Here is a 27,459-nt window from a genome sequence, read left to right on the forward strand (position 1 = left end):
TGCACTGGGTTCTATTTTGGGGACTTCTCTCCCTTTTGCTCTTTCTAAATTGCCGAAGTGAATTGACAACCCGATAGTTAAACATACTTTACGTATATGGTTTCAATTTCGGAAATTTTTTGGGTTGACTCAGTTTGTTTTAAATATTCCTATTGTATCCAATTGTTTTTTCCACCCTCCAATTATAGACCAAGCTTATTCGGCTTGGAAGACTAAGGGATTACTACAATTTTCTGATTTATTTTTGGACAATTGTTTTATGTCTTTTGAGCAATTATCTAATAAATATAATTTGCCTAGATTTCATTTTTTTAGATATTTACAGATTAGGCATGTTTTAAATACTGTACTTCCTACTTTTCCAAATTTTGTGTCTTCAGGTATTTTGGAGAGTTTGTTTGAATTAAACACTTTTCAAAAAGGGCTTATATCAAAATTTTATAATATAATTATGAAGATACGTTCAGAGCCCCTTTATAAGACAAAAAATGATTGGGAAAGAGAGCTTAATCTTATCATTCCTATTGAGAATTGGGATAGAATTCTTCAATTAGTTAATACATCATCTATATGTGCCAACCATTCATTAATACAGTTTAAGGTCGTACATAGGGCTCATATGTCCAAGGCTCATTTTTATTCTTATATAAATCCTATTTGTGATAGATGTCAATCTGAAATAGCGTCTTTAACTCATATGTTCTGGTCGTGTCCGCTTTTGAAAAAATATTGGAAAGGTATTTTTGACGTTATCTCTGCGGTATTGAACATCGATTTACAACCCCATCCTATTACCTCAATTTTTGGTTTACCAATGATGGACTCACTTCATTTATCTCCGTCCGCCTGTCGAATGATTGCGTTTCTTACTCTAATGGCTAGAAGATCTATTTTGCTGAATTGGAAGGAAATTAATCCTCCCACTTTATTTCATTGGTTTTCTCAAACTATGTTATGTTTAAATTTAGAAAAAATTAGAAGTGGTGTATTTGATACTTCTATTAAATTTGAAAAGATATGGAGACAATTTATTCAATATTTTCATATGATGTAATATGGCCCTGTTTCAAGCCTATTTGATTTTCCAGTTTTGATTTTATATATGTTGAGAGGATCGGAGTTGACAACACTGATGATTTTGTATTCTTGTGAGATATTATCAACGGCCCTTTTTTTCTTTTTCCAGTTTTTCTTTTTCTCTTTTTTCTTTTGTTTTTTTTCTTTATTAGTTATTAGATTATTAGTTTAGTTTTTTTACATAATTTTTTTTTCTTTTTCGTTTTTCTGTTTTTTATTATATATTATGATGTATCTAGATTTGCCTTGTTTATTTATATATTGTATCATCCATGATTTGGGAATACTCAGTTATACTGTAATCATTGCTTATGTATTCTTTCATGTGCGGTTGAAATGTGTATGTTTGTAATCCCATTATCTATGTATCAATTGTATTTTGTTGTTATCAATAACAATAATAAAAAGATTGAAAAAGTAGTACCGCGCTGCGATCTACTGAAACAAACTTTTGTTGGCCGATAGATCCTACAAGGGGGGCAGGGGCGGGCATGGGCCTGTCGCTCTCCTCGCTCAGTTGGTCATTCTTTCTGGATTGCGACTGCCGCGGCCCCGGCACGGGGTCCTCCGGCCCTGACCTAGTCCTCTCACCCCACCCGTGACCAGCCACACCTGCCCAAGGCATCTTGCAGCGGGTGGGTGGGAGGCTGTCTAATGAGGCAATGAAGCCCTCAAAACTGCTTCGGTACCTTGAGTCCAAGCACCCCACACTTAAAGACAAACCTACTGAGTTTTTTTAGCGGAAAAAACGTGAGCAGCACGGGACAGCAGCTAAGTGCCGAGAGCTGTGAAAAATAAATTGCGGAATAGACTGGACATAAGGAACCCCCTTCTAGTATTGCTGTATTCCCATCGTGTTTATCACCCCCTCCCCCGCCAGCTGGTCCTCAAGAATATCGTCAATATTAAACCGGTCTGTGGTGCTAAAAAAGGGCGGGTACCCCTGGTGCTTATATATTATTTCTACTTCCGGGTTGCAGTGTTTTACTTCCGGTCTTTTCTGCCCTGGTGTGCATGCGTATAACTAATTAATCTGGGGTCGATCTCGCCTTTCACTAAGGCGGAGGTAGTGGACCTTGGGCTTAAAAAGGTTGGTGACCACTACTGTAGACTACTTTCCTAAAAGATCAAGCATGCATCTAATTTGAACGATGAAAAATATAATTTGACCTCTCCAGCAATGTCCTGAACCTTTTAGCTCTTTGTCTTTTGTGTAGAGTCTAAAGTTTAGCTATTGTGTTCCCACTGACCCACATTAATACCTCCAGTTTCTTTAGTACTGATGAAGTCTTCTATGACCCGAGGCCTCACCCCATTTGAGAACCAAAAACTGAGAGAACTTAGTAAAAATAGGCAGACAACTCCTGCTGAGAGGAATACTTTAATGATCTGAATGATAGTTCTACCTTTGATGTAAACACTGTTTTGCTTATTTAATCTGGCCTTTCCAACAATTAAAATAAGTCATTACAGCTAAAGGAACAATAATGCCTTGGGAGTTGATAATATCCCTGGTGATGGTGAGGAGTTTCAGTCAAGAATGTAGAATCCTTCATCAGGACGAATTGAGGGTTATCGGCCTGAAGGGTCAACTTTTTATTATTTTCCATAGATGCTGTCTTACCTGCTCAATTCTTCAAGCACTTTGTGTATGTAACACCTTCGCGTGCTAATTAAAATTCTTGTACTGCAGGTTGGTGCTCTATTGTCCTGGTGTGCACCTCATGATTCTGAAGTAAAATCTTCACACAACAGTAGTGTGCTATGATTTAATGTTTGTAATAAACTGCTATGCCATCAGATTTTAGTGGAATATAATTCTGTTAATGCCAGTTAATGTTAATGCTTAAAGTGCCCAGTTTTAAGCTAGCAATTTTGTCACATATAGCACATCAGTGATACCTCATATGTTGATGGAGGATAACCTCATTATGAAGACAGGACTTTGAGATTTGTGTAGTGGTCAGTCCTATCAGTCTTTTCAGAGGCGAAAGTTTCTGCAAAATATGGTTTGGTAAAGGACAGTTCTGATAAAACTTTGCTGTCATTCTGCCTTTGACCAGTTGCTATTGTGTCTGTGGACACTGCAACAATCTGACAGTTTTTTTCCCCCACTGGTGATGACCATTGAAATATCCCATCTGGATTATTAAAATGAATTTAATTATTTACATTGGATTCAGTGTTTATATGATTTATAGCACATCTCATTGGCTTTAACAGATTAAATTTTTGTGGAAGAGGAATATTCACAAATTTAGCTGACAGAGTGCTAAAGAGAAGAATACCCAAGTCTCAGAATTTGGATTTCAATAAATATGCGAGAAAGAAGGATGCAAGCATAGGATACAAACAGTGGTCACATTACTGGTACAGCACCATTGACTTCTGGTGTGTGAGTCTTTCAATTACATAGCTATATTTCTGATTTCATAAATTGCATATGTACATAGGAGTGCATGGTACCAAAACTCTCACTCTGCATTTTGCCCAGGCTTTTTGATTTACTAATTTTCACTTTATGAAATGTTGTCATGGATGTATTCCTTTCATAAATTGAGGCATGTCTGTAGTCAAAAATGTTTTGATTTACAATGAAGTGGGGAGTAGTGTCATACTTTTGTTTCCCGAAGAACTGTTCTATCCTCTTCTAAGTTGAAGTGGATATTGTCCACATAAATTTTAGTAACTTGTTTGATGAGGTCCCTCATGGTAGGCTCATTCAGAAGATGAAAATTCATGAAATCCATGGTTACTTGGCATTTTGTACTCACAAGAGAAAATCTGCAGGTGCTGGAAATCCAACCAATGCACACAAAATGCTGGAAGAACTTAGCAGGCTAGGCAACATCTATGGAAAAGAGTACAGTTGACATTTCAGGCTGAGACCCTTCAGCAGAACACAGGAAGAAGATTGTACTTAGAAATAGCTTGCTCATAGAAGAGAAAGGCTAATGGTCAATGGATCTTACTCTGTTTGGAGTTCCATTACTTCTGGTGTTTCACAGGATCTGCACTGGGACCTATTCTTTTTGTGATTTATAAATAACTTGAATGAAAACCCGAATGAGAGGATTATTTAGTTTGCAGATGACACAAAGACTAGTATCTCTGTGGATAGTGTAAAATAGATAGTGTAGGTAATATGTGATGTAGATCAGTTGCAGATGTAGGTGGAGAAATGGCAGGTGGAGTTTAATCCAGGCAAGTGTTTGCTGAGAAATTAAATGCAAAGGGAAAATGCACAGTTAATGGTTGGGCCCTAAACAGCATTGATGTAGAGAGGTATCTTGATATCCAAGTTTACTGCTCTTGGAAAGTAGCTACACAGGTTGGTCAGGTGGTTAAGGTGTATGGCATATCTGCTTTTATTAGTCAAGGGTTTAAATTCAAAAGTCAGGAAGTTACATTTCAACTTTATAAAACTGGCTAGACCACATCTGGAGTTTGGTCATTACATAAAGGACGTGGAGGCTATGGAGAGAGTGCAAAAGTGGTTTATCTGGATGCTGACTGGATACAGGGATAGGTACTATGAAGAGAGTTTGGACAAACTAGGATTGTTTTCTGTGGAGCATTGGAAGCTGAGAAGAGAAAACAGGAAGAAGTTTATAAAATTATTGGAAGCAGGGAGGCTGAGAAGAATAGACAGTCGTACCTTTTCCCCAGGGATGAAATGTTTAATATTAGAAGGCTTGCATTTAAGTTAAGGGGGAGAACATTTAAAAGAGATGCACCAGGAAAGTGTTGTTTTATGAAGTGTGTTAGGTGTGTTGGAATGTACTGCCAAGCGTGGCGGAGGAAGCAGAAATGATAAAGATACTTCAGAGGTTCTTAAATTGCCTCATGAGTATGCAGAGAATATTGTGATATGTTCCATGTGCTGGCAGAAGGGATTAGGTATCACTAGCTTAAATAGTTCAGCGCAATATCATGGGCTGAAGGTCCTAGTTCTATGCTGTACTGTTTTGTGTTCTGTTTTACTGTAGTAATCACCAAACTAGTAGATGAAAATAAGACTGTAAAAAAGCTCATGATGTATAATTTCAGCAAGTTGTACATTTTTTAAATGGTTTTGGATGAGATCAATATCGTCTCTGTTTTTGTGTTCTGTAGTCAATTCAATGCTACTCTAATTTTATGACCTTGTACCCTATTTTCTATTTTTATTTTGAAATTTTAGCTTTGTGGTCTTTGTGTTAATGCCAAAATATTGTGACTCAGGAAATATTAACAGATTAAATTGCTTAACATGCCTAAAGAATAATGGAAGAAATACAGTATGGTTAAATTCAAGGGGATGTAGTAAAGACTTGTTGACTTTAGAAAATATACTGTACATTTAAGCATGCAACTGAGCAGACTTCTAAGAAGGAATGAACTTTTGTTTGAAGGGACAAAAGGGAAAGTGCAGTCAGTCTTGTTTAGAGCTGTACAGTCTCTTTTAATCCTCCATAGATTGGTGTGAGAGAAGTGGAAGCTACTGAATGCCGCAGTTCTTGATAACACTGCGTAGTCAAATAAGTGCTGGTATTATAACTCAAATACAATACAACTATAATACAAAATCTCAAAATGTTACAGGAAAGTATTTTTATGTAGAGATTACTGTTGAATAAGCCTATAATGCCCCATCATTATGGATTTGACTCTAATAGTACGAGCAACTCTCATTTTTAAAACCATGTGAAAACAATGTATCCAGTTTTAATTGCAAGAAGTTTTGGAAGGAGCACAAGAATTCATAGGTTATTGACTAAATCTTGGAAATATTCTGATAAATGAATTAAAACTGTATATTCTCTTTTTTATAAATGGAAGTTATGAAATTTGACAGTGGATATAAGCTCTCAACAATTTCATTGCTTCTGACTCAGATGAGATACTGCAGTTGATATTTGAAGCATTGAAGGAAGATATATTTGCCTATTTAGAAAACACTTTAGAATGTTTTGTTATTATTGTAAATGTGAAATAGAGAACAAAGTGTTGAAAAGTCATCAGAATGAGGACCAAAAATCTTTCTGAACACTATAAAGGAATGGATTTTTAATTTTATTTACATAAGTTAGATGTAATATCATTATAGCTTCAACTATTACAATACATTCGCATTTCCCCATGAGAGGTCAACTTTGAGAATGCATGATTTGTGTATTAATGTTGTTGACCTTTGTTATTTACCTATAGTTTTTTGCCAGTCACTATATCTGAATTGTGCCAAAGAGCAAAGATCAGCTTTATGCATAAACAAAAACACACATTCCTGAAATGTGTCTCATGGGAAAACTTAAGTAACTCCTGATTGACGAACCTTAAAAGAATGTTTTTATTTAACTTGAACCGTCCCAAAATCTCTGGAGATAAGTTTTTCATAAATATATTATAAAAATAACCCAGATATTTGTAATTTAGATTTTAAAGTAACATTATCTACAGCTTGCATAAAATGCATTAATTGGGTTATGTATTTTACAGTTAATGAAGTGAATTTAAATGATATATAATCTTTTAGGATGTTGCACCATAAGGCAGATGAATATTGTCATGATTCTCCTCCTCCTCTGTCAGTAATTGAAGATTGCCAATTTTCAAAGCTCTAAGGCAGTGATCCTAACAAGTAAGGAATTGCATGGACTAAATGGGTAGCTTGAGAGCTGTTATATTCACAAGAACTGTGTCCTTTTTTTAAAATAAAAGATGCACAGAACAGTATTCCAGTGAATCTGGTACAATTGAGCTGAAGCATGTCTGCTAATTTTCTTCCCAATCTGAATTTGTAAAAATGATTGGAAAAATGGGGTCATCTGCTACAAGCACATAAATAACAAAATGCAACCAGATCTTCAAAAAAAATGTATTGTCTATTCAGAATCTATTTATTAATCAGTGTCTTACTGTCAAGAGTTTGATGTGTATGATAATTACATGTGGAATGAATAGAAGATAATACTAGATGCTTCCTTTCATAATGACGCCCAGAGCACTATAATCCATAAGTTAATTTTGAAGTGCAATAGTTTTGTTAAACAGGTAGAAGCTGTCAATTAGGAAATGGCTGTTTGTCACAAATAGCAAGTATGTAAATGAATGACAAAATGATTTATTTTTGGGAGGGTGTTGAAATAGAGCAAAATGGCAGAAAGTAGCGCTGCTTGCTGTCGTCTTGAATCTTTAAGTACTTTGCAAAGCTCCCCTGCTCCTAAACAGCTTTATTAAGTATGTTGTGGCAGAACAGTTTTGTTTGATGAATTACTTTATTAAAGCTTTTGTCAGTCATATTGGGGACAATTGTGAAAGATTTTCCATCCATCAACCTGGATTACTTTGCAAATTGAATGCTGTGGTGATTATGAAGTATCAATAAGAATATTGATGCTTAAAGACAAGACAAAGTGCTAGTACAATTGCAGTGAATCTGTGGATTTGAAAGCTGTACCATCAAAGTGAATCTTATTTGCCAAAATATAGGAAAAGCTTGAAAGAGTTAATATGTATTATGGAGAGGAAAAACTGAGTTAAAGTTTCAGTTGTATGGCTGTTCATCAACTACACTTAATTAGATTTGAACAGTATTTCTTCTTCCATACCGCTTGAAACTGGGCATCACTTTATAAGTGTTACATATAGCAGAGACATCTAAGTTTTATGATCAGTACAGTTGAGAAATCAATTTTACCTGACTCTTTTTCTCAGATTGGTAATCCAGAATAAAGTTTTAGAGTTTATCAGGACATCTGTTACTGCTGAAGCAGATCTAAGCCCAGATGCTACTGAAGCTCACTTATGTGTTAGGAGAGCTTTGTTCATTCTATAGCTGCATCTGTTCAAAACACACTTTCCTCTTTTGAATAATACCCACTTCCCAATTAGTAAATCTTGCAAAGCATTTTGCTTTGTTTTATAACCTTATAACTATTTAAAAACAAATATAAAAGGAAATTTAAAAAATGAAAATCCATAAAAACTGCAGATGCTGGAATTTTATAAAGGTGAATTTAATGTATTTCCTAAGATTGCACTATATTTGGTTATGCAGGAAATATACAAAAAAGGTCCTTTTTTCAGATTGTTTTATTGTTTTACATTTAAAAAAAATTGATGCTTTGTGCTGAAGGTTGTGGAATTGAGGCCTTTCCTTTTCAATATTTTCCATGCAGCCATAATGAAAGCATCATTTACAATCAAGTGGGGCTCAATAGATTTTGTTTAAAGTATAGCCTTTGTTGTTGAATTTTAGCTTTTGTCATTGAATTAAATACATGTTGTTAGCATAGGTTTCATGAACTCTGTTTTAATGTGCTAATTACACTCGTACAGCAAATGATCCACAATTTTGTTACATTGTCTTCTGCATCTTTCTTTTCATGATGAAAATCTATTAATATGTCAAAATCCATACCAGTTAATTGATTTAAGAGGAAATTGCCTAAGTTAGGAGATCCAACCTCAGGTCTCAGGATAAAATAAAAGGGAAGGAGAGTGCAGGAGCAATTGCAGAAGTTTCTAGAATAAAAAAAAGAGACAAAGTTGAGAAAGGCGAGAGAACTTAACTTCAGGCAACTCAGAGACCAAAGTTGAAATGGATGGTAACTGAGGGGATTATATTTGAATTCATACAGTAATAATAAGGTACAGGTCCCCCCCCCCCACCTTTACAAAGGTACAGCGTTCCTATGAAACCTTTCTTAAGCTGAAATGGTGTAAAGCAAATAACCATTAATTTATATGGGAAAAATTTTCGTAAAAGCGAAAATCCTCTTTGTAATGCGAAAACAGGTAACTAATGTAGGTCTTTTGTAAAAGCAAAGTGGCGTAGAGCAAACATTTGTAAAGTGGAGGACACCTGTATATGATCTTTTACCACAGCTGGAAATTGGCAGGGCATCACTGAGCTGTGGACAAAAGTAGATCACAGTGGGGAGCTTAACATCTAAAAATATACATTGTTTCAAAGGGAGAGACAAAATACCCGAGTGACTGGAGAGCTTTGTTGGTAAGACATAGTATTCTTACGGGTAGAGTTTGAGAAACTGCAAGAGTAAAAAGAACATGATGGGAGTCATATACAGGCGTCTGAATAGTAGCTGGGATGTTGGGGACAAAGTAAAATGAGCATTTAATAGGGCAATGTTACAAATATTATGGGAGATTTCTATAAGGAAAATAAGGTTGGTGCTGGAATCCAAGAGAAGGAATTTGTAGAATATCTATGAGATGGCTTTTTAATTGTGATGAGGTCTCGTAGGGAAAAGACAACTCTGTATTGGTTGTTGTGTAAAGAACCAGATTTGATTAGGGAGCTTAATGTAAAGGAATCCTTAGGAGGCAGTGATCATAATATGGCAAGGTCCACCCTGCAGTTTGAGAGAGAGAAGCTAAAATCATATAGGTCAGGTTTGTACCCAATTACAGTGGAGTAAAGGGAACTAGTGAAGCATGAGAGAGAAGTTGGCCAAAGTTGATGGGACGGGGACACTAATAGGGATGACGACAGAAGAGCAATGACTTGTGTTTCTGGGAGTAATTTGGACGATGCAGGATCAGAATCAGGTTTAACTTCACTAGCATATGTCATAAAATGTATTGCCTTTGCAGCAGCAGTACATGCAATGCATAATAATAAGAGTCCAGGGCATTATAAAAAAGATACTAGCATTGACAGAAAATTGGCTAACTAGCAGAAGACAAAGAGTGGGAATAAAGGGGGTGTTTTCTGGTTGGCTGCTGGTGATGTTTCATAGGGATCGGTGTTAGGTCTGCTGCTTTTCATGTTTTTTTAATTAATTTTTAATGAGTTTCTACAATACAATTACAAAAAAAAACCATCAACAAAATGGAGATTAATAGTGCAAAACAAACGTGTCTAATATATAATTCATAACAATAAGGAAAAACCACCCAAAATAAAATCATATAAAGTTAGTATCCTCCCCACCCTCCCACTACAAAACTCCAGGCCAACTATTACAATATGTAAAAGAAAAATTAATTGGAGCATTCAACCCCACAGAGTTGTAAATATATATATATATATATATATAAATATAAAAATTAATGCCTACTACCAAAACTATAATGTAACTTACATTAAAAAATTGTAAAACTTACAGGAAAAAGAAGCTGGAAGTAAGGGATTATGGTACAAAAAATACAACTTAATCTAAAGAGGAGTTATGAAAGTATTCAAGAAAAGGTCCCCACACCTTATGAAACTTTGCCTGAAAATTGAGAAGTGAATAATGAATCTTTTCAAGGTCTAAACAGGACATAATTTTACTAAGCCATTGAGCATGAGTGGGTGGGGCAACATCTTTCCACCTGAGAAGAACTAAGCATCCAGCCAAAAGAGAGGCGAAAAATAGCGTTGGACGTTTAGTCAGACTCAGATGCATGTCTGCTTCGCCCAAGGTGCCAAAAAGATAATCAGAGGGTTAGGTTCTAAGTAACAACTAAGAATATGGGATAAAGATTAAAAAAAGCTTCTCTCTCTCCAGAATTTCTCTAGACTAGGACAAGCCCAGTACATATGAATAAGAGAAGCCTCGCCCCCTTTACACTTGTCACAAATGGGACTAATGTCAGGATAAAACCACGATAATTTTGTTTTAGACATATAAGCCCTGCCCTATGTACAACCTTAAACTGCAAAAGGCAGTGGTGAGCCCATAAAGAGATTAAGTTAACTGATTTAAGAATTTAATCCCAAACCGCATCAGATAAAGAAATATTTAAATCATGCTCCCAGGCAGTTCTAATTTTATCAAAAGGGGCACGACTTAAGATCACTAACTTATCACGAATAGTAGATATTAAGCCTTTAGCCAATGGATTAATACAAAGAAACAGGCACACAGGTTTTTCTCGGGCATCTCAGGAAAGTTTGATATTAAAGTGTTAATGAAATGTCTAATTTGAAGGTATCTAAAGAAATGAGCATTAGGTAGGTTAAACTTTACAGACAGTTGTTGAAAAGTTGCAAAACGATTATCTGTGAAAAGATCTTCAAAGCGCCTAGTGCCCTTTCTATACCAATCATGAAATGTTGAGTCTTGCGTAGAAGGTAGGAAAAGATGATTGTTTAAAATAGGACTAGAGAGAGAGAAACCATGAAGGCCATTATATTTTCTGAACTGAGCCCATATTCTCAGAGTGTGTCTGATAACTGGATTAACCATTAGTCTAGGCAAGTGACAAGGAAGTGCAGATCCAAGAAATGCAGAAATGGAGAGATCCTTACTAGAGTTGAACTCCATTGCACCCATTTTGGGCAGTCGAGACTGATTATGAAAGAAGGACCAAAAATTAAGACAACAAATATTGGCTGCCCAATAATATAAACAGAAGTTGGGCAAGGCCATACCGCCTTCCTTTTTAGCTTTTTGAAGGTGTGCTTTATTAAGTCTGGAACATTTGCCCTTCCATAGATAGGACGAAATAATAGAATCTAATGAATCAAAAAAAGCTTTAGAAATAAAAATTAGTAAAGACTGAAATAAGTATAAAAATGTAGGAAGGATATACATTTTAATAACATTAATTCAACCTACCAGAGACATGGACAAGGGTGACCCACTGTGTCAAACTCTGTTTTGCAGAATTTAAAAGATTAGCAAAATTTTCTCAAAAAAGATTCTTGAAGTTCCTTGTTACTGTAATACAGTACAAAGGTAAGTGAATTGATTGTTAACTATTTTAAAAGGGAGGTCATGAAATACTAATGCTTGTGCTTCTCTATTGATTGGGAAGAGATCGCTCTTGCGTAAATTAAGTTTGTAACCGGAAAGCTGACTAAATTGATTAAGAAGTAAAAACATTGGGGGTAAGGAAGTAGACGGATTTGATATAGAAAGTAAAAAATCATCGGCATAAAGAGAAACCTTATGCTCAACACCTCCCCTCCAAATCCCCATCAATTCAGCACAGCTACGAAATGCAATCGCCAGTGGCTCTATGGCCAAATCAAAAAGTAAGGGACTAAAAGGACATCCTTGTCAGGTGCCACATTTAAGGCTAAAAGACTGGAATTTGTCAAAACAGAAGCGGTGGAACATGAATATAACAATTTAATCCATGAACCAAAACTTAGTCCAAAATCAAATTTTTCTAAAACTGCAAAAAGGTAATTTCACTCCACACGATCGAACGGTTTCTCTGCATCAAGAGAAATGACACATTCAGGAGTCCTAACTGAGGGTGAATATAAGATATGAAATAGATGCCGTATTTTAAAAAAGGGAAGGCAATTTTTAATAAAACCAGTTTGATCTTCAGAAATAATAGAAGGTACAGTGTTCTCCAATTCATGTTATATTTTAATGATCTGGATAACAAAATTGATGGCTTTGTTGCCAAGTTTGTGAATAATAATAAGAATAATGAGTTTCTAGGAGTAATTTGGAAGATGCAGATTAGGTTAATCCCAAAGAAAAAGAAGCATTCTAAAAGAAGGGTGAGGCAAAGACAGCATGAAAGTAAAAGAGAAGACATACAACTAGGGAAAAATATGTGGGAAGCCAGAGGATTGGGAAGCTTTTAAAAACCAACAAAAGGCAACTAAAATGCGGTTAGAGAAAATAGGAAATGTGAAGGTAAACTAGCCAGTAGTGTAAAAGAGAATACCAAAAGTTTTTCCTGATTTAGTAGAAAGATGGGGGAAGGATGGAGTTGGATCCAGAGGTGGAAGAGTGATAATAAGGACACAGAGTCTCCAGTGCTGTAATCTTATAAGTAAGGATGATGATAATGGGAGCCTTTATTGGAGTGATGAGGGGCAGATAGAAATAGATAGGGGAGGGGATCCAGTGGTAAAGTGTAGGACCAGTAGACACATCAAGATTCGTTGCCACTTAAGTCTCCATCAAAGTCTCTTTTTATATTTAAATGTGCCATCTTGCAGTGATCTGGTGAGGTTGACTTCAGACCCAAATTGAAGTGATGGTGGGATAGGTTATAGTGACCCTGGATCAGACTGTGGTAGAAAAGACAAAAGAGTTTGGGGAAGCATGCCACGTGGTGAGGAGCGGGGATGTCAGATTAATGTGGGACGTGATGGGGGGGGTGTTCTGATGTCATAACATGATGGTTGGGGGAGTGGTCATATTTGTATTTATGATGGCTCTAGGGAAGGGGAGCACACCAGATTTCAGAAAGGATGAGTAGGAGTGCAATGATTAGAAAAAAAATTGTACGTGAGCAGTAAATGTTAAGTGGAGTAAGGTGGAGGAACCCAGTGAATTAATTATTTTAGTTCATTGCAAACCTTGTTGTTTGATATTGTAGGAGCCAAACCATGGAAGCTTTATGACAGGCGTTCAAGGATATTATGATCCAAATACCCCTACAGGGCTTTTGCAAGGCTAATGAAGTCGCTCTCTGGAGCCCTAATTGGAAAATCTTGATACGGTTGTCATGATGACTCACAGCAAAAAGTCTCTGGATAAACTTTGGGATAATATAAGTTGCATAATTTTGTCCAGCGTAGTTTACAATGGTGCTTTGAAAAATCAGTGTCACATTGATTGAAATTCCAGATATCAATCTCTTAAATTACATCAAAACATGTTAATTTAAATTTTGAAAGACACTAGAAACAGCAGATGCAGAAAGCTTGAAATATTAAAAGAAAATGCTGGAAATACACAGCAAGTTGAGGAGCACGGATGCTGCCTGACAAGAGTGCACGAGTGTTTGCTGTTCCTGTTTTCATTAAGCTTCTTTACTTGCATTCTGCTGGAACCCTAAGTGGTGTTCATTTTCATTTCTTTTCTCCTGACTTGTGTTCTTGCTGCCTGTTGTGGCTTCTGGAAGTTAGGACAGCAATGGAGGTCCTCCATCTCTGTGTGGTGTTCAGGGCTTCCTTCATTGTGCCAGTAGCTTACTCTCAGTTTTCACTACTGTCAGCCATGCAGTCCCATGTGAGACTAAGGAATACCATTCCAAGTATATGTAGAAGGATTCTTCATTGCTGTTTCTGTAACAGTTTTGATTGGCCAGTCAGGGGACCAGTGGACCATTCTTAGTCTAACCTGTAACCTTCGATCTGTTTGGCATGGGTGACCCTACCAAGAGCCAAAGCACAAGGCCCTGACTCCAGACAGCATAGCTCTCGTGAGTCTTTGCTGCCTGCAAACATCCAAACTATGACATGGTTGTGGTCCTCTTGGAGGTCTGTTATTCTAAAAAGTGTTCTCTGAAAATTGAATACAGGCGGTCCCCGGGTTACAAATGAGTTCCGTTCCTGAGTCCATCTTTAAGTTGGATTTTTACATAAGTGAGAACAAGTACATCCGGTATTATTTAGCGTCAGTTAGTCAAACGTTTGTTTTAGTATATAGTATATATTTTACCTTTCTATGCATATAAACCGCTTAAGAAACGTATGTATTCCAATAATTAAACTATTGCTTTGCTTAGTAATAATTGTAGCTTTCATTGGGGCAGGGCCTTTCACATGCTCCATTATTCTCACTTTATCCTTTATCCTTTAAAATTGTTCCGATTGTTGACCGACTGTAGCCTAACGATTTCCAATGACCGATGACGTTTCACTTCTTTCTGATTGCTTTTATTATTTTCACTTTATTTTCAATCGTGATTGCTTACTGTCAACGGAACAGAAACACTGCAGGCGGCGGCTCCTTAGCTCCGCCAGGTCCTAAGAACTACGGCACTGAATTCCCCAGGTCCTAAAATCCACTGCACTGAGACAGGTTAAATGGGACCAGTGCAGGCTGTGCTAGGTTTGGGTTTTGGTATTTGATCCTCCACAAATTTCCACGTGGAAAGTTAAACTGGAGGTGGCAGTGTTTTTTTTTAGGTCGAGTTGCCAGTTGGACATCAACCTGGTGCGCTCGGGAGCGGTCTGTCACTGGATCGAACTTGGGAACGTCCGTTCTTGAGCCCGGCGTTGATCTCACTGCACCACCAGCCGACTGGAAAGGCAGCGGGGTGGGGGGGGAGGGGTGTCAAGGTGAATCTTGCTAAGAAAAATTTAAGCCAAATACAAAGTTACACACTCAACACAGTGTCAACGGAACGACTTAAAATGGCGGACTGAGTCGTGATCTGACTTAAAATGGCGGATGGCATTCTCCTTCCTCAGTTCGTAAGTACGAGTTCGTAAGTTGGACGTTCTTAACTCAGAGACTACCTGTATAACCAATTGGATCTTTCTTTAATTAGAATGTTATTCACATGGATATTAATGCACACAATGCTGGAGGAACTCTGCAAATCAGCCACATCAATGCAGGAGAATAACCAGTCAACATTCTGATGAACTGTCTTGATGAAGAGTCTCAGCCCAAAACATCAACTGTTGATTACCTTCCATAGATGCTGCCTAACTTGCTGAGTTCCTCCAGCATTTTGTGTGAATTAATATCCAAGGGAATATCGTCCTAATTAAATAAAGATCCAATTTGTTATATTCAATTTTCAGGGAACGCTTTTTAAGAAACCATTACTTTGGAAAATTATGCTACTTGAAGTTTCCAATTCCATGAAAGAGACACAAACTAGACAAATTCTCACTTTTTAGTTCATAAAACATGTAGACCTCATTTTCCAGTGTAATGTTCCACAGAACTGCCAGTACTTAATCATTTTATGAAGTTTGATTCTTCAACTTGAACATTAAAGTCCTGAATTTCCTATCTAGGTTCTGTTTGCAGCTTCCTGACTGGCTCGGCACAGATGTTGGACTCTGCATGGTGCTGGTTGCTTAAGCATGAACTTGATTGTTTCAGGGACAGCAAGTCCATTCATTTGCAAAAACAGGAATAGCTGTAGGGAATGGTAATTTACACATTTTAATTAACTGCTTGCTTTAATGACTTTAATTATTTAAGAGGTCAAAATTGTTTAAGTGATTTTCTTTCTTAAATTGTGAATAGTGATTTAGCTGTTTAATTGATTTTTAATGGAATATAGCAAAGTGGGCTAGAGACAACAAGAAACATTCTCCATTCCAAAACTTCCATGTGAGCTGCCAAACATGGAAACTTGAGCATTACCAAATGAAAGAGGAAGACTAAGTTAATATATAAAAAATATAACGTAGCTATGCAAGGGAAGCTCATGTGCTAAAACTTACAGCAAGTCCAAGACTTAAGGCTGACTTATACTTGTGCGTACGGGCTAAGGGTAGGCCTGATTTTCACTTCTGCGTCGGCTCTATGCTGTAGCGAGCATGTGTTGGTGTACGCCAAAACACTAGTTGGCGGTGGGGTTTCTATGCCACTGTGTTGAGTTTCTTCGTGAGAGACATGGATGAGGAAATGCATTTCAAATATTTTTGCATGTCGGCAGGTAGATTTGACGATTTGGGTAATCTATTTCACATTGGTGTGCAGACATGGCGGAGAAGAAGCAACCAGAAATGTGATGCTACCAAGTAGACCAATCACAGTTGTTGCGGTCTGTGTCATTGCGACACTTGAGTTACTTTTTTGGGGAGGTGCACGTCATCCTACGGCATAGATGTGACGCACAAGTATAAATCAGCCTTTAGAGTGCTCCATATCAACATACTGAAACTTGGGAAGTGCTTTTATTTAAGAAAGATTAAAAAAAACTGAACTATAGATCATTAAGCTTAACATCTGTGATAGGTAGGCTGATGGATGGGATTCTGAAGGATACAATATACAACATACATGCATTTGGAAAGACTGATTTATTAGCGATAGACAACACACACAAAATGCTGGTGGAACACAGCAGGCCAGGCAGCATCTCTAAGGAGAAGCACTGTCGACGTTTCGGGCCGAGACCCTTCGTCAGGACAAAGACAGTCAAGTTCACAGTGCTTCTCCTTAGAGATGCTGCCTGGCCTGCTGTGTTCCATCAGCATTTTGTGTGTGTTGTTTGAATTTTCAGCACCTGCAGATTTCCTTGTGTTCGTTATTAGCGATAGCTTAGCTTTGTGCATGGGAGATCGTGTCTTGCAAATCAGAATGAGTTTTTGTTTTGAAAAAGTAACTAAGAAAATTAATGAGGACAAAGGGGTAGATAGAGCTTGTATAGATTTTTGTAAGACCTTTGATAAGGCTCCACATGGTAAACTGCTATCGGATATTAGATTACATGGGAGAGCCGGCTAATTGAATATATAATTGGCTTGATAGGTAGGTGATGATCAAAATTACAGTGGGATCTTGATCAGGCAGGTAAGTGGGCTGAGGAATGGCAAATGGAGTTTAATTCAGAAAAGTGTGATGTGCAAAGATAAATTAAGGTAGGCCTTTCACAGTGTCATGGGGAATGTTGTAAAACAGAAGGACTTTGGATTTCAAGTACATGGTTCCCTGAAAATGGTATCGCAGGTAGATAGGATGGTGAAGATGATTTTGGCATGCTTGCTGTTGGGGCATTGAGTACAGAAGTTTGGATGTTATGTGCAGTTGTACATGACACTGAAATACATAGCACATTTAAAATATCGTGTTCAGTTTTGGTCACCCTGTTCTAAGAAAGGTGATATTAAACTGGTAAGGGTGAAGTGGACATTTACAGGAAAATTGCAAGAACATAGGGGCTGAGTTATGGAGATAGGTGTGGCAGGCTGGAACATTATTCACTGAAGTTTGGGAGGTGCATCAAATTATGAGGGACAAAGATTGGGCGAATACACAATCTTTTTACCAGGCTTGGGAAATCAAAAAATAGAGGGTACAGGTTTAGGGCGAGAGGAGAAAGATTTAGTAAAAACCTGAGAAGCAACTTTTTTTTCCCCATGTTGAATGAGCTAGACAGGAAGTGGTTGAGGCAGGTACTACATATTAACAACATTTAAAATACACATTGATGAGAACATGGATGGGAAATATTTGGAGGGTTATAAGCCAAATGGGACTTGACTTGATATGCATTTTAGTCGACATGGACCTGTGTCGTATAATATACATGTATTTTAAAGTGAAAATACACCTCCAAATGGAAATTAGTGTATTTAAAAGTTATATACAGTGGATTGTGGTTAATTGGGCCATCAGTTAATCAGGGCAGCCGCTTATTTGGGATAACTCTTGAAGAACAAAAACTAATCAAGTAAAAGCCAGGATTTATTTAGGACATTATGCTGTATAATTGGAACAGGAGACTGTTACCTAATGGTTTCTACCTAGCATCAGTTGTGTGCACTTGTGTGGCCGTTAGACACTACTCCATACTTAGAGTGAAGTTATGTAAGTACCATCAGATGTGTGTGTTTGTTCAAAAAGCAGTGATTTTTTTTCAGCTTAAAGTTGGTCAGAAATAAGCAGTAAGACAATTCAGAACAGCTTACATCATTGCTATTTAAGAGCAATGGAGAAATGAGAAATGGCAAGAAATAAAAATCAAACATTTTAACTACTTCAAATTAGTAACTGCGAAGAATTTGAGGGTATCTATAACCATAAGACCATAAGATATAGGGGCAGAAGTAGGCCATTCGGCCCATCTAGTCAGCTCCGCCATTCAAACATGGGACGATCCTCTTCTTCCAGTCATTCCCACTGCCCTGCTTTCACCCCCATATCCTTTGATTCCCTGGCTAATCAAGGACCTATCTATCTATGCCTTAAATACACCCAATGACTTGACTTTCACATCTGCTCGTGGCAACAAATTTACCACCCATTGACTGAAGTAATTTCTCCGCATCTCAGTTCTAAAAGGACATCCTTCAATCTTGAAGTCGTGCCCCCTTGTCCTTGAATCCCCTACCATGGGAAATAACTTTGACAAATCTGATCTGTTCAGGCCTTTTAACATTCGGAGTGTTTCTATGAGATCCTCCCCCCCCCCCCCACCCATTCTCCTGAACTCCAGGGAATACAGCCCAAGAGCTGCCAGATGGTGGCGCGACGCAGTGGCCTCTCCAGAGTTGATATCTGTTATTTGGCAAGCAAGGTGCCAAACACAATCCTAATCTGATGAAAAACAGATGTGGGGAGCACGGAGGAACATCTGGAAATCTCCAGGAAGGCCTTCTTCATTGCGGCTGCTGTTGTGAGGTTCGGGTCTCTGCTGGGAAGAACAGGCCCACGGTCCTCGGGGTCGCATTGCCGGTGGCTGGTGGCGGGGGCGCTGTAGTGCGCTCAGCAGAGGATGGTGCTTGGAGAGGCCGGAGGGGATGGTCGGAGGTTCGGAGGTTTGACGGACTTGGAGTCCGCTGCGGTCGGGGCGCTTTCACTATGTGCTGTGTCTGCGAGGCTGAGTCTGGCAGCACCGTGGAAGTCCATAGCGGAGGTATTCCCTTCTGCTGCCTGCGTGGAATGATGAGTCTATCGGGACCCTGAGGACTTGTGGAAACTGTGTGGTGGTTTCTTTCGATCTTTATAGTCTCTTAACATCCTTGGACTATTTTTACTGTGCCCATGGTGTGTTTTTTTTTATCAATTATGGTATTGTTTGCACTGTTGTAACTATGTGGTTTTGTGTAGGTCTTGCAGCTTTAGTTTTTGGTTTGTTGGGTGGTAGAGTTGGTCTTCGGACTTGGTGTGTCTGGGTAGTCTTGTTAATGTCTGGTGGGTTTGGAGCCCCTTTCCAGGGAACGCGCTAAGATGGTAGCGCGATATTAATACGCAGCAGCCTCTCCGGACTCTGGATTTGGGGATTGCCAAATGTTATGTGGGTTTTCTGGTGTAGTCTGTTTTGTCGTGTGCTTTTGTGATAGCATTCTGAAGGAACGTTGTTTCATTTTTTAACTACATTGTAGTTGTGGTTTCTAAATGACAATAAACCGAAATTCAATTCAAATTCAATGCAGTGTTCCTCATATGGTAACCCTTTCATTCATGGAATCATTCTCGTTAGTCTTCTCTGAACCCTCTCTAATGTCAGTATATCCTTTCTAAAATAAGGAGCCCAAAACTGCACACAATACTCCAAGTGTGGTCTCACAAGTGCCTTACAGACCCTCAACATCACATCCCTGCTGTTATATTCTATACCTCTAGAAATGAATGCCAACATTACACTCGCCTTCTTCACAACTGACTCAACCTGGAGGTTAACCCTTAAGGTATCTTGCACAAGGACTCCCAAGTCCCTTTGCAGCTCTGCATTTTGAATTCTCTCCCTATCTAAATAATAGTCTGCCCATTTATTTCTTCCACCAAAGCGCGTGACCATACACTTTACAACATTGTATTTCATTTGCCACTTCTTTGCCCATTCCCTTAAACTATCTAAGTCTCTCTGCAGGCTCTCTGTTTCCTCAACACTACCTGCTCCTCCACCTATCTTTGTATCTTCAGCAAATTTAGCCACAAATCCATTAATACAGTAGTCCAAATGATTGACATAAGTTGTAAAAAGCAGTGGTCCAACACTGACCCCTGTGGAACTCCACTGGTAACTTGCAGCTAGCTGGAATAAGATCCCATTATTCCCACTTTCTGTTTTCTGCTGACCATCCAATGCTCCACCCACGCTAGTAACTTCCCTGTAATTCCATGGGCTCTTATCTTGTTAAGCAACCTCATGTGCGGCACCTTGTCAAAGACCTTCTGAAAATCTAAGTACACCATGTCTACTGCATCTCCTTTGTCGACTCTGCTTGTCATTTCCTCAAAGAATTTCAGTAGGTTAGTCAGGTAGGATTTTCCTTTCAGGAAACCATGCTGGTTTAGGCATATCTTGTCATTGTGCCTCCAGGTACTCTAATCTCATCTCTAACAGTCGATTCCAACAACTTCCCAACCATTGATGCCAGGCTAACAGGTCTATAGTTTCCTTTCCACTGCCTCCCACCCTTCTGAAATAGCGGAGTAACATTTGCAACTTTGCAGACATCCGGTACAATGCCAGAATCCTTATCGATTCTTGAAAGTTGATTGATAATGCCTCAGTACTGTCTCCAGCTACTTCCTTCAGAACCCGAGGGTGCATTCCATCAGGTCCAGGAGATTTATCCACCCACAGACCACTAAGCTTCCTGAGGACCTTCTCAGTCATAATTTTCACTGCACATGCTTCACTTCCCTAATACTCTTGAATATCTGTTATACTGCAGAAGTCTTCCACTGTGAAGACTGATCCAAAATACACATTCAATTCCTCTGCCATCTCTGCATCTCCCATTACAATATCTCCAGTGTCATTTTGTATTCATCCTATATCTACTCTCAGCTCTCTTTTACCCTTTACTTAAAAAAAGCTTTTAGTATCTTCTTTGATATTAGTTGCCAGCTTCCTCTCATAATTCATCTTTTCCTTCTGAATGACCTCCTTAGTTTCCTTCTGCAAGTTTTTAAAAGCTTCCCAGTCCTCAATCACTAACTCTGGATTCCTTGTATGCCTTCTCTTTTGCTTTTACTTTGGCTCTGACTTCACTTGTCAGATTTGGAGGATATAATTGTCGAAAGCATTGTAGGATGGCAGTCCATCATCTGTATTAGATCCCTGTACTGATTCTATTCACTTGCAGTTAAAAGAACACAGAAGCATACACTGGATTAATTCCTCCGTTGATATGTATTATAAACTAATACACAGTTTTATAGTAGTCTGTAGTATTGCTGGTGTTCTAATTTGTTCTGTATTTCATTTAAATACATAATTTGTTACCCCGTTTGTCTTTTTATATATGTTTTAAACTATTTCAGTGAAACTGTCTAATTTATTTAGTGATACAGCACAGATTAGGCCCTTCTGGCCTTTCAAGCAATGCCACCCTGGCAACCCCTGACAAACTCAATTGACCCTAACCGAATCACAGGATAATTTACAATGACCATGTTACTTGCCTGGTACATATTTGGACTATGGGAGGAAACCAGAGGACCTCGAGAAAACCTACATATTTCATTAGGAGGACACATTGAGCCACCTTACAGAATGGCACGGGAATTGAACTCCAAACTCTGGATTGTCCTGAGCTTCAATAGTGTCACATTAACTGCTAAGCTACCGTGTTGCTAAGTGGGGTAGCTGCTTAATTGAGCAAAAATGTATTGGTCCTGATATGTTTCAATTAACCGTAATCTACTGTTGTACTGAAATCACATTATCATTGAGAACTGGACTTTTTACTCAAATAGGAATATTAGGTTTTTCTTTTTTCTTTTTATCTTTTTATCAATTTTAAGAAAAACATAGATGAAATATGAATACAAAGCATTTGAGAATACATAATTAATAGTTTAAATAAACAATCAGATATATAATAATCAATATATAAGACCTCCCAAACTCACAGTATTTATGTAAAGGAGACAAAAAAAAAGAAGAAAAAAAACCAAAAAAAAGAGGAAAAAAAACTAACCAACATAATGTTAAGTACATATACAGTAGTGCCAATAACTCCGAACCTCCATCCAAATAATTAAGGATAATAAAAGTAAAGTTTAGGAAAAGACGATTTAACTCTTATGAAAATGTTGAATAAATGGCCTCCAAGTTTCTTCAAATTTAACTGAAGAATCAAAAACCACGCTTCTAATTTTTTCTAAACTCAAACAAGAGATAGTTTGAGAAAACCACTGAAATACAGTTGGAGGATTAATTTCTTTCCAATTCAGTAAAATAGATCTTCTAGCCATTAATGTAACAAATGCAATCATTCGTTGAGATGAAGTGGATAAACGGTTATTATCCATCATTGGTAAACCGAAAATTGCAGTAAAAGGATGCAATATTAGGTTTTTCTCCTGAATGTTATGTGTAATTAGGCATGAAGGATTGCATTGTATTAAATTAATATTTCTTCATTATTTATAAGTTCTCAGAATAACAGACCTCCAAGAGGACGACAACCATGTCATTGTTTGGATGCTTGCATGCCTCAAATACTCTGAGAGCTATGCTGCCTGGAGTCAGGGCCTTGTGCTTTGGCTCTTGGTAGGGTCACCCATGCTAAACAGATCGAAGGTTAGACTAAGAGTGGTCCATTAGTCCTCTAAGATCTCTAACTCAAGATCTCTGAGGATCTAACCTGGTCCCATCATATTGATATAGTCATGAAGAAGGCAAGACAGCGATTATACTTTATTAGGAGTTTGAAGCAATTTGGCATATCAACAAATATGCTCAAACATTTCTATAGATGTTCCATGGAGAGCATTCTGACAGGTTGCATCACTGTCTGGTATGGAGGGGCTACTGCACAGGACCAAAAGAAGCTGCAGAAGGTTGTAAATCTAGTCAGCTCCATCTTGGACACAAGCTTACAAAGTACCCAGGAAGTGGTGTCTCAGAAAGGCAGCATCCAATATTAAAGACTTCCGGCACCCAGGGCATGCTCTTTTCTCACTTGTTACCATCAGGTAGGAGATACAGAGACCTGAATGCGCACACTCAGCGATTCAGGAACAGCTTCTTGCCCTCTGCCATTCAACTCCTAAATGGACTTTGAAGCTTTGAATGCTACCTCACTTTTTTAATATACAGTATTTCTGTTTTTGCACATTTTTTAATAATCTGTTCAATATACATAATTGATTTACTTGTTTATTTATTATGTTTTATTTTTTTTTCTCTGTCTGCTAGATTATGTATTGCATTGAACTGCTGCTGCTAAGTTAACAAATTTCGTGTCACATGCCAGTGATATTAAACCTGATTCTGATTCTAAGTTTGGGGTTTCAACTCAGGGGTAACAACCCTGACTAGCCAAGCAAAAATGTTACAGAAACAGCAATGAAGAATCCTTCTGCATATATGTGCAATGGTATTCCTGAGTCTCATGCAAGAATGCATGGCTGACAGTAGTGAAAACCGAGAGTAAGCTACTGGCACAATGGGCCAGACAGAGATGGAGGACCTTCTTTGCTGCCCTAAATGGCAGCAGGCATAATAGGTAGTAAGAATGCAAGTCAGGAGAAAAAAAATGGAAAATGAACTACACTTATGATTCCAGCAGAATGCAAGTAAAGGAGTTTAATGAAATAGGAATAGCAAACACTTGTGCATTCAAGTTAGGCAGCATCCTGTCCATTTTATGTGTGCTGCTGCATATTTCCAGCATCTGCAGAATCTCCTGTATTTATGTTCTCCTGGTGGTCAACTTCACCACAATGAAGGGAATTGACCTTCAGAACTCCCTGACTTAGGTAAAGCTGATTAATGCAGATGGGATGAGCCCTTGAGTGCACTAGTTTGTTATGTTAAAAAAATCTTGGAGATTTTAGTGTGGAATTCATTGGACAATTGGAGCTTATGAGTATAACTTATGACATAGCTGGTCAATTGTGCAATTTGTGAAAATTTTGATTTGTAGTATGGTGTTATTTATAATTATATAGATTATAATTGTAAAGCATACTATTATTAATTGGAGCACCACAGTACAGAATCAGACCCTTTGACCCATTTCGTCTGTGCTGAACTATTATTCTGCCTAGTCCCATTGGCCTGTACCTGGACTATAGCTCGCCATACCCCTCCCATTCATATATTTATCCAAGTTTCTCTTAAGTTTTGAAATTGAATCTGCATCCACCATTTCTGCTGGCAGCTTGTCCCACACTCTCATCACCCTCTGAGTGAAGAATACCCTTTTATGTATCCCTTACGTATTTCACTTTTCATCCTTAACCTATGACCTCTAGTTCTTATCTCACCCAGACTCAGAGGAAAAAGCCTGCATGCATTTATCCTATCTATACCTCTCATCATTTTGTATCTCTCTATAAAATCTTCCCTCATTTTCCTATGCTCCACTGAATAAAGTACGAATCTGTTCAGCTTTTCCATATAACTCATTTCCTCAAGACGTGACATCCTTGTCAATTATCTTTGTACTTTTTAAAGCTTATTGATATCTTTCCTGATGTAGGTGACCAGAACTGCACACAGGATTCCAAATTAGGCCAATTGTCTTATAGTAGATGATCTATGTTGAAAGGAATAATAGGGAACACTGTTATTCAAATACCAAATTCTCAATGTACTTGAGTCTCAATTCTGACTGACTTTTGCAGTAATTCACCTTGCTTCTTGCAAGTATCCAATCTCTTAAAATTAGTTGTTTTATTTTTGGATGAATTGATAAACCTAATTTCTGATAAATGTTTTGAGCATGTTTGAAGTTGGTAATTGCCATTTTTGGGAATATCCTTGATACATGCTCTTCAGGGAAACCCAATTTGATTTGTAAAGAAAAATATTTGAATTGCATGCACCAGTGATCTTAGATTTTTGTTTTGAAAGCTGAATTTCAAGGATATGCCTGCAATTTTGTTTTGCAATAATTCCTATAATGAACAAAATTTAATAATAATCTCTTGAACTGTATTGTTGTAATGTGGGATGTTACTAGCCTTTGAGGATTATATTTAAAATTTAAGTTTTGGACCAAGTTCCTGTTATTGTGCACAACCAATTTCTAACTTATCTTTCAGTTGATGGATTTTTAAAAAATATTTTGATTAATTGTGAATGGTTTTGATACAAAATCATTAAATGGAATGACTTTAAAGTATTTAGGAAGGTCATTTTCCAAATTTACCAAGCATGCAGAAGTAGTGTTTAACAGTTAAGACATGCTAAACTTTCCACAGCATTGAAGCTGTGGAATTTCCAGCAGCTTTGTTTTACCTATACTGTTTAGCAGGAGCTAGGTCGTACTTGTAAAACTGAGGTTACTGTATATCCTCAGCATTCTTTAGAATGTTATATTGGTATATATTTAAAGAAAGGAATGATGAATAATGTCTCCATTTAAGGTGAATGGTAACATTTTTTTAAAAATTGCCCATTGTACAGTTCTCTTTTAATTGAATAACCCAAATCATATTGATACGTATTGTTACGAAATTCCCGTAACTGGATCACTTACCAGTAAAGATAGAGAGGTCCGTTGAAGTCTGATGGTACTATTTTTAAAAGTATTTATTGATAAAGGGCACAAAAAGAAGATTAATGCAAACATACAGATAATATACGTCGTCAATACTAAATCTAAGCGCGGGTATCATAATAACTGAAAAGAAATAACTCTATCATTGTCTAGGGGTTACTGTATTGTCCGATGGAAAGATAAGTCACTATCAGTTCGTTCAAGCTGCAGCGTTGTTGGGTTTAAAAGTAATGCGGTTTAAACTTGCCCAAGTCTTTTATGATGTCAATCTGTTGAGTCGGGGAGCAGGTTTCCCCATTGTTAGCTAAAAAGCCGTTTTCCGTGGTTTCAGCCACCAATTCCAGCCACGGAATTGAACGCACGTAGCTTGGTTTCCGATGACAGTCTGCTGTTACGTGGTCGCTTAACGTTTCTTCTGGTGCGTCTGAAGGGTTGTTCCTACAGCCCCTCTTTTATTCTGACTCGCAGGGTCATAGATGTCAATTAGGTTGGGGGTGATGCAATCTCTCCCTCAACCAGCCCACTTTGCCCAAGGGCATTCACGTAGCAGAGCATCTCAATCCACAAATCTGTCTCCAAGAGAGAATGGCCATGTCCCGTAGCTTTACATCGCTATGGGGGGGGGAGAAACGTGACATCCTGCACGTCTCCCCCTCATGTCTTTGGCCCCTCATTTGACTCAACCCAACAGTGATCTGGCGATTCTCACAAAGGAGGGGGCTACGGACGTAACAGTATAATGTTTGGGAGCTGAGAAAAACACACTCTAAATGGAGTGTTTTGTTTACTTTTCTCAAAAACTATCCAGTGATAATCATACTATGTTGAATGACACTGTCTTTGAAAACCATGCCTTTTTATTTTGAAAATGTTTTGAAAATCATAGAAAAAGCTCAAATATGAAGTTGACATTAATAACTATTCTCTTCATTTGTTGCATAAAGACTTATGCTAAAAATGTGCTGTATGTTGGAAATGACTTTTCTAATAAACCAAAATGAAGTGTATTATATCTTTTTTAAACTTTTTTTTATTAGGTAAAGTGTAACATATTTGACCTCACAAACATTCACGTCCGCCATCAGGTATGGGAAGGTTGGCCTGCTGCTGCCGAGGATGATTCAGTGAGTGCAATGTATTTTCAACAAATTTTACTATGCTTTACTCGTTATTGTGTAATGAATAGGCAGAGACTTTCTTTCAGCAGATGTTCTTTTATGTACCATTTGGCATTTGTTAGTATGTGGTTTTGATATTTTCATTTCTGTATTACTCTTTTTATATGACCATTGTAACCATTAGCCAAACATCTTACATAATTGAAGAGAAGCATAGGGCACAAGAGCTTACTTTTCAGATTTGCCCTGGTTGAGAATAGTCAGCTGTATAAATATTTCAAGGTGTTTTAGTATCTCAGCACATAAAGACTTTCAACTGAAATAATTTAACCACCCATTTTTCATTTCTTTTTCAAGTTTTAACATAATTTGGAATGAAAGCCTGTTTACTGGAGCCTGGGTTTTAATTTACTTTAATCTGTTAAAGATTTAGTTTCTGTTATGAATTTGTTGTAGAAATATTTAAGATGTGGA

At 37.7% G+C, this 27,459-nt stretch overlaps 1 protein-coding gene across 1 annotated transcript in view; it reads left to right on the forward strand.

The window, feature by feature from the left end:
* Positions 1–27,459, forward strand: part of faf1 (Fas (TNFRSF6) associated factor 1) — a 339,764-nt gene that overhangs the window by 135,784 nt on the left and 176,521 nt on the right. Inside the window, exon 8 of the mRNA XM_059984260.1 lies at positions 26,905–26,991. Coding sequence (XP_059840243.1) covers positions 26,905–26,991 — 87 coding nt within the window. The remainder of the gene's footprint in view (positions 1–26,904; positions 26,992–27,459) is intronic.

Source organism: Hypanus sabinus, chromosome 11, assembly GCF_030144855.1.
Source record: "Hypanus sabinus isolate sHypSab1 chromosome 11, sHypSab1.hap1, whole genome shotgun sequence".
NCBI lineage: Eukaryota > Metazoa > Chordata > Chondrichthyes > Myliobatiformes > Dasyatidae > Hypanus > Hypanus sabinus.